The 8,277-nt window shown below is 36.1% G+C and overlaps 1 protein-coding gene across 1 annotated transcript; it reads right to left on the reverse strand.

The window, feature by feature from the left end:
• Window positions 1-279: 279 nt before the first annotated feature.
• LOC111212933 (NAC domain-containing protein 14-like) lies at window positions 280-3,041 on the reverse strand. Its single transcript, XM_022714567.2, has 7 exons — window positions 2,758-3,041; window positions 2,410-2,687; window positions 2,021-2,314; window positions 1,605-1,940; window positions 1,118-1,525; window positions 831-1,040; window positions 280-700 (listed from the first exon to the last, which is right to left on the reverse strand). The coding sequence occupies exons 1-7, from the start codon at window positions 2,936-2,938 to the stop codon at window positions 497-499; spliced, it is 1,911 nt and encodes a 636-aa protein (XP_022570288.1). The 5' UTR covers window positions 2,939-3,041; the 3' UTR covers window positions 280-496.
• Window positions 3,042-8,277: the final 5,236 nt, after the last annotated feature.

An 8,277-nucleotide genomic window follows, 5' to 3' on the forward strand; every position in this document is an offset into this window, starting at 1 on the left:
GTTTCCAAAAAAATTCCGGGTCGGAATGTTTCCCCTAACCTTTTAGACTATTTTTGAGGCTCTATTTTAAAAATGGTTAGATTCAGTTTAGATATCTGGTTTAGTTATAGACACCTATGCTTAGATTACGCCAAGGAGAATAAACAATAAACTTATTGATGTGTTAGGGTCATGCTTCAACTTTTTAGCTCTGTGTTCAGTCACCAGAGTCATGGCACAGCCCGTCTCACTAAAGAGTTTCCAAGGTGTAAGAAGTTGATTTGAAACTAGTATCAATCATGGTATCCAAAATTAACATTTAATAAAACGACATTGGTTAACTGTCGGGGATACAAGTGCAAATTGTTTAAACTGCAAAAAAAGGAGGAACTACTTTGTTAAAGATTCTAGAGAATTTGGCTTTATCACTCAACACTACAAAAACAAAAATAAAAAGGAACAGACTAGACGTGATTAATTATACAAGAACGTGGAGAATGGCGCTATATATATATCATCAAGTAAACATGCCTTTGAAGGAATCCAATTGATGAAACAAGAAGCTACATTTGGCATCTCTTGACTCTTTCCATATTCCTACTAAAAGTACCATCACCGCCATTATTATCACCATACTGCTACACTTCACCATCCTCTTCCTCATTAGTTTCTGTTTCTGCCATGATGATGATGATGATGAAGCCGATACATCTTCCTTTTCCTGCATCTCGCATTGTTTCAATAAGCTTACTGATTTTTTATTTTTATTTTTATTTTTCTATTCATTTCAATATGATAGGCTTTGCTTTCTAGAGAGTAAGTTTGCTGTAATTCAAAAATGAACTTATTACCTTGCTATGCATTGCTACTTCTTCACTGTGGTTTGAGTCCCTTCCTGTGTTTTTTGGTATTATGGGAAGCTTCCGTATTCTTGTCTGCAAGCGGATTCTCCTATGAGCAGTTCCCTGAGTATTTAAATTAGTCGACTCCGACAAACTTGCATGCCCTTGTGCTCTACTCTTGTCCTTGTCAAGGAAGCATTTTTCATCCTCCTCTACGATCTGCACATTTCATCAACCGTCATATTGAGAGGGAAAAGTGTAGCTAGCTCTATATTTGCTAGACGTGCGAATCCTACCTTGGTCATGGCAGACTGTACTTCCTCTTCTTCATGGTTATCAACATCTCTCCCCTTCTCGTTGTTAACTGGCGTGAATGGCTGCTCGATTTGCAGCCGGATTCTTCTAGGAGCAGTGCCTTGGTTCACAACAAAGTCAAGATCCGTCTGAGTCTCTCGAGCCCTAGCGTTAAACTCACTGAGAATAATGTTTCGGTCAACAGGGAGTTGCTCCTGCTCACGCTGGTTGACATTAGAGATAAACGGATCCATAGTTGCATAAGAAACTGGAGGATGCTGTCCTAAAACGTTGCTGTGAAGTGGCGTCACGGTCCTAGAGGAACCGGATGAAGACTGTATCTCTACAGCCTCCTTGCTATCAACGTAGTGATCGCTGACTAATCCGGAAGCTCCAACGTCAGGAGCAAACTGTAGTAGTACATGAAGAAACACTACGGTCAGTTCCAAGAGAAAGTGATCATCATCTGCTTAAAGATCCGAATATTACCTGTGGGAAAGAAGCTTCAGCACTCCCGTTGACAAAACCAAAGGTGTCCCTGGGAAACGACCAATGCATCATTTTGGGAAGTGCAAAGTCTTTTGGTTCGGTAGATGATTGGTTATGGTTATGAAACACTTCATCCAAGACATCTGCCAGGGACTCATCTTGTATGGAGGCACCGTCCTGAAAATGCAGCCCATACTGACAGTTTCCAAAATCGCTAGAATACATTGAATCCACATGTGACGCAGGAAAACCGATGCTTGAAGGCACCGGAGTATATGATGTTTGGTCAAAGCTGGGTCCATAAAGACTTGAAAAGTCCCGTGCAAATGGACTTTCCTATACACAAGAAAATCATAAGCTAGATTAGGACAAAAAAAAAACACTTTGATACAAGACGCTTAAAACTACTTGTTTACCTCCACTATGCTTTTGCCTCGGTCTTTGGCTCGAGAAGTTTCACCATGATTCTCAGTTTTAATCACCGGAGCATCAGGCTTGACATCACTACCCTTGTCGCTTGGACACCTCTCGGTGTCATCTGATATGTTTTGAGCATGTACACGAGAAGTAGCTGTTTCCTGGACCATCTCAGAAGAGTTGTCTTCACGAGAGCATCTAGTTGTGGTGGGAGTGGCATTGACATTCTCTACTTCGTCACAGTTTGCAACATCAGTAGGCTTGTGGAACAAGCGACACAATACATACGGACTCTGTTCCAAATCAACAAACAAAAAGGTTCACTACTATCAGACATGAAGCAGAGAGCAACATAAAAAGAAAGAAAGAAAGAAAAGAAAACACAGACCTGACCAGGTCCAGTGCCGTCAAGGTCCTTGTCAGTGGCACGATACTCGTGCATAATCCAGTTGGTTCTTTCTCCTCTAGGAGCTCGACCACGGTAGAAGACGAGAGTCTTCTTCATACCGATAATCATCTTCTTGGACTTGATAGTTCGATCTTTCCCAGTAGCTTTCCAGTATCCAATGTCAGTAGCTCTGTTTGAACGGTGCCCACTCGGATACTTCCGGTCACGAGGGCAGAAGAAGAACCACTCTTGATCATCCGTCTTTATCACCGAAAGCCCTATAATAATCAAGAAAACCCTTACAAAAACCAGAGCTCAATCAAAACAGAAGAAGAGAGTAAAGCTAACCAGGCAAGTCCCATGGCTCCCACTTGCAAACATCGATCTCAGGGATTACTCTGACCTCCAAATCACGGCCGTTGATTTTCAATCTTAGGTAATGATTGATGAGTTCTTCATCGGTTGGTCTGAATCTGAAACCCAGAGGTAAAGACTCCATCGACAACGTCGCTTGTGTCTCCGTAGCCATCCTAAAATCTCCCCTCACTTGCTTTCTTTATTAAAGCTTTTTTATTTTATTTTATCAAATACATAAAACCTGAAGCTAACCACTTGGTTGCTGTGGTCTGCCAATTGTGCCATGTTTCCGCCTCGCAACTGAAGTAAGAGTCTGTATATTTACTATTTTACCCTCGTTTAATCCATTTCATTACGGAAACTGCCATCGCTCAGCTTTGTAAGCGGCGCGCTTTTGACTCGAACAGTTTGGCTAAGGCTTACGTACAAGGACGCAGGGGCCATAGTCTACTCATTAGATTCCTTCACGTGGTACTATAAAGCTAAAAAAAAAAGAGTTTTAAAAAGTTTCCTAATTAATAATAAATTATATTATTTAACTTTTTCCATTTTTAGGATATCTTTTGTATTATACGAGCAGTAATATCTCGAATACATGTCTTCGACATCAAGCTAGAGTATGTTGTGGTTGTTTTGTCGTAATCAATGAATACATGTTGATGTTGTACAGATATATATGAATATGATGTTCTGTTTCAGAAAAGGAACGACAGACAAATTAATCTGTTTAAGGTAGTCAAGCCATAACCGGTTATAGAAAAATGATGTACATATATGAAGAAGAGTTATAATTGGGGAGAATTTTCATGGAGTCGTGTTACGGTGTGTACCAAATATTAGAAAAATAAAGAGAAAAAGTTGCATTTATAACATTTTCTCGGCTGAAAAGATGTTCGGCCCCATAAAGTTTAATAAAGACTCCTCGTTCAGTAAAGTTACGTGTCCGTAACTCCCATCTCTAATTATTTAACCTTTTTAATTGGGCCTTTGTGTTATACTTTTAGCCCACTAAGTTTGTACTCCTATAACACAAAAAAATGGGCCAAATGCTATTCGTCTGTACATCTGGTAGATGCATCCAGATGGTCCATTGGGTGTCTAATCTAGATGGTCCATCTAGATGTCTAATCCAGATGATTTATTTGAGTGTTGTTCGTTTCTTTGTTTCGTCTATGCATCCAGATTCATCATTTTAATACAAATATGTTTGTTTAATTTACAGTATTTAACTTGCATCTGCATCCAGACGTACTTGGTAAAAAAAAAAATATTTTTTTTATGTTCTGGCAGAAAATAGCAATTTTACAGTTTTGGTAAAAATATTTTTGCGGTTTTTAAGGAAAAATATGTTTTTGACGAAAAAGTGCATTTTTGTGGTTTTAGCGGGAAAATACATTTTTGCGGTTTTAGCGGGAAAATGCATTTTTGCGGGTTTGGTGAAAAATACGTTCTTGCAGTTTTGACGGAAAATGTGTTTTTGACGAAAAAGTGTGTTTTTGCGGGTTTGACAAGAAAATGTGTTTTTTTGCGGTTTTGGAGGAAAATGCGTTTTTGCGGTTTTGGCGGGAAAATGCGTTTTTGCGGTTTTGGAGGGAAAAGTGTGTTTTTGTGGTTTTGGCGGAAAATATGTTTTTTTGACGAAAAGTGTGTTTTTGCGGTTTGACGAGAAAATTAGTTTTTGCGGGAAAATGCGTTTTTGCAGTTTTGGCGGAAAAATGAGATTTGTGGTTTTGGCTAAAAAATGCGGTTTTGCAGTATTGGTGGAGAAATGCGTTTTTTGGTTTTGGCGGGAAAAATGCATTTTTCCTGTTTTAGTGGGAAAATTCATCTTTGCGGTTTTGTATTTTTGGCAGAAAAATACATTTTTTACGGTTTTGACGGGAGAGTGTGTTTTTACCTTTTCGGCCGAAAAGTGTGGTTTTATTTGGTTTGGCCAAAAAGTGTGTTTTTATGAAAATGTGTGTTTTACATTTTTTTTTTGCAGAAAACACGTTTTTGCGGTTTTGGCGGGAAAGTTTGTTTTTCTGTTTTGGCGGAAAAATGTATATGCAAAAAAATAGAATTTTGGTTTGAAAATAATATTTTGATTTTAAAAGATTATTTTTGTCATTTATCATTTTGGAATGAACTAGATGCACCATCAAGACTCACCTTCATTTGAGTGAGAATTTGAGATGAGTTTTTAAAAATTCAGCTGGGTGATCCATCTGGATGTAGCACTATAATGTACAAAACGAATATCGAATTGCATCTTCACCCAGATGGATCACATGGGTGAGCAAACAGACATCACCCTAATAAACTCAACCAAAACGTGTTATGCAGATGTTGCTACTGATCTTTTCCCAATATTCATTTCTCCTCTGGATAACATTAGTATGACATATACGTAGAAGACATTTATATATAACCCTTTAGTAGCCAATTAGTGAAGATAATGTAGCCCTACATCATTGTTTTTTGATGAAAATATTCTTGTACACTTTTTACATAGTGAGATTGTGGGTTACCGACATTAAGATATCTACTCATTAGATCATCATATATGGTAAGTGAAGCCAAAGGTTAGTCGATCAAGATTGAGAGTTCCATTTATTGGTACAATTTGTTGTCTTTACAGGTGTGAGTTAACATTGTAGACGATCGCATGATATCACTAACAGCTGACCTTGAAACTTTAACAGCAAGTGAGCTTATTTCAATTTGGATATCTTGTGGGAGCTTTTCTACTCTTGATATGGTATGATTTCGCCTAATATTTTTGTAATTTTGTCAAGTAATGTTATAGTTGTTTTGGATGGATGGGTTTATGCTAATTGCAGTGTTTTGAAATCGGACCGGCCAGTCAGACGTGATTGAATGTGACTTGCTCCTCTAGAAGGTTTCGAGTTGTGTTAAAATCGTATTTGAATTAAACCGGTAAACTCTGTAAAATACCAGTCAAACCCGTTAAAATTTGTGATCATGTTCAATATTAAAACCCATTTTTCTCGAATTCAAGTTAAATAAAAAATAAAAAGTTACAGATTTAAAAAAATTTCATAAAAATATCATCTTGTTTTTAGTATCTATCTAAATAAATTAGTTTTTATTATAGTTTAATATTTTTTTTGAAGTTATCAATTTATTTTCATATGATTTTTACATTTTAACAATGATATACAGTTTTTGAGAAAATATTATTTTATAGTTATACATATATATATAGTTAATAATTAAATTAAAATTTAAAACCCGATTGAACATGTCCGACTATTGACCCATCTAAAATTCTGAATCAATGTGCGGTCCGATTTTCAAAACATTGGTTAATTGTTTAATTTCTGTCCATTTGTAGTGCACATTATTTTCTTGTTTTTATGGTGAGAATATTTTTTATTTAATGTATTTACTATCGTCATTCATATTAGGGCTGGGCAAATAAACCGAACCCGAAAATCCGAACCGAACCCGATCCGATAAAAATGAATCCGAACCGATCCGAACCCGACATAAATACCGAATGGATCCTGTTTTTTGGTATTTTGGGTTATGGGTATTATCCGAACCGAACCCGGACCTAAATGGATATCCGATAAAACCCGAAACATTTAAAATCACAAAATGAACTTCTACCAAATATGATCTTAATTCTTAATATGTATCCAAATTACTTTAAGATATTATTAAACTTCTAAAATAATTATATGTTACGTGAAGGTTGATGGTGGAATGTGGCGGTTGATGCCTGAAATTTTTAGATTTTGGTTTTGTTTTTATTGAATAATGTTTCTCATTTTATGGGAACTTATTTTTTGTTTTATGATTTCATTTATCTGGTTTTCTTTCTATCACTAACTATGTTTATCTTTCGCTTGATTTTGAATGATCACGTTTGATGTTTTTTCTTATTTTTGAATCGATTTTGCTTATGTTTTGGCTATTAAAATATGTACAAATCATGTATTTTAAATCCGAAGAACCGATTTCATTTATGTTTTAGTTACAAAATAGGTACAAATCAGGTATTTTTAAACCGAAGAACCGATTGAGACCCGAACCCGAAAGTACAATGGGTTATACCGGTTCTTTTAAGATTTACTAACCCCGACCCGAACCCGATAGAACCCAAACCGGTCCCGAACCGAACTTTTATATAACCCGAATGGGGTTGATTTTGATAAACTCGAAAAACCGAAACCCGAATGGATAAAACCGAAACCCGATTGGGACCCCGAATGCCCATGCCTAATTCATATCAAGGGTTTGTAACGTTTAGAAAATATTAAGTTTGTATTTTATTGTTTTTGATCGAGTGATTAATGTTATCACATAAATTTCTTCCAGGTCTTTTGTGATTTTATATGTTTTTTCTTTTTTGGATGGTTTTGGAGTGAGTTATTGTAAATATACATTTTAAGAAGATTTATTTTATGTTGTTAATATAATGATTCATAGTATTAGTTTGTAACAATATCTTTAAATATTATTATCTTCTAAAGTATGTTAGGATTTCTGTATAAATCATTTGCTAAACTTGTAATTTTACGACATTCAATCTATTAGATTCAGATATGTTAATTGTAATTAGTTTTTGATTATTCAATATCCATCGGTAATTTATTATATATTTAAAATTTTAAAATTTTCAAGAGAGGACACGTGTCGCAAAATCCCTCTGCCACTTATCATGAGAAGAGAAAAAGCTAAATATATATATATATATATATATATATATATATTTGATCTATGGATCCTCCTTTTGTTGTGATAATAAATCTTTGATCTTTCTGATCAACTCTGGTTTCAGGATAGCTGATTTTCTCTTCGGGGTTGCCAATTTTTTTTCTTCGCTAAGGCGAGTTCTCTGGTTTCAATCTCTTCGAGGGGTTCTTCATCTCTGTTTCTTTTATCTTGATGAGATTGAATCTAGTGCCTTTCACATGTTTTACATAAATATCCCGTCAGAATCTGAGAAGGCTCCTTCGTTTTGCCATTCACTATCTCCCTCTAGGAGAATCAGTCTTCCTTGTTGGTAAGCATGTTATGGCGTTGAGGATAGCATCTCTGATTGAGAGTAGATGAGGTGTGATGGATTGCTTTGGCTGTCTGTGAAGTCGATTAAGAAGAGTTGGCGTTCTACGGTCCAACAAATGATCGGTTTTCCATTTTGGTAAAAGCGTCTTTTGCTTAAAATTCCGGTGAATCAAGGTAAGTCTAATCAATTAACCGAGGCTGAGTTGAAAAGCACCATGGTATAAATGATCTGAATAGCGACAGAGAAGAGAAGAGATTTGGGAGTAACTTGTTTGAGTCACGGTGGAGAAGCCATCTTGACGGTCGTACCTGTCTGCTCATTGTAAAACAATACGTGTGGGTTAAGTGCTATCCATTAAAGCTCACATGTCAACACGTGTTCATTCTACTTCCAATGCTTTATATTAATATCTTGTAATGTCTTTGCTGTAATATTTCTATTGTTTGTACTGGTCCTTGAGCCATTTGAAATAAAGATGGTCGACAAAAAAAAAA

This window comes from Brassica napus, chromosome A5, assembly GCF_020379485.1.
Source record: "Brassica napus cultivar Da-Ae chromosome A5, Da-Ae, whole genome shotgun sequence".
Taxonomy (NCBI): Eukaryota; Viridiplantae; Streptophyta; class Magnoliopsida; order Brassicales; family Brassicaceae; genus Brassica; species Brassica napus.

Bases quoted from the DNA above. Each gene is read 5' to 3' on its own strand.
- LOC111212933 (XM_022714567.2), bottom strand. From the start codon at position 2,938: ATGGCTACGGAGACACAAGCGACGTTGTCGATGGAGTCTTTACCTCTG. The intron at 2,315-2,409 runs GTCTGTGTTTTC...GATTTGGAACAG, and splicing joins ACGGCACTGGACCTGGTCAG to AGTCCGTATGTATTGTGTCG. The intron at 701-830 runs GTAATAAGTTCA...TGCGAGATGCAG, and splicing joins AAGTAGCAATGCATAGCAAG to GAAAAGGAAGATGTATCGGC.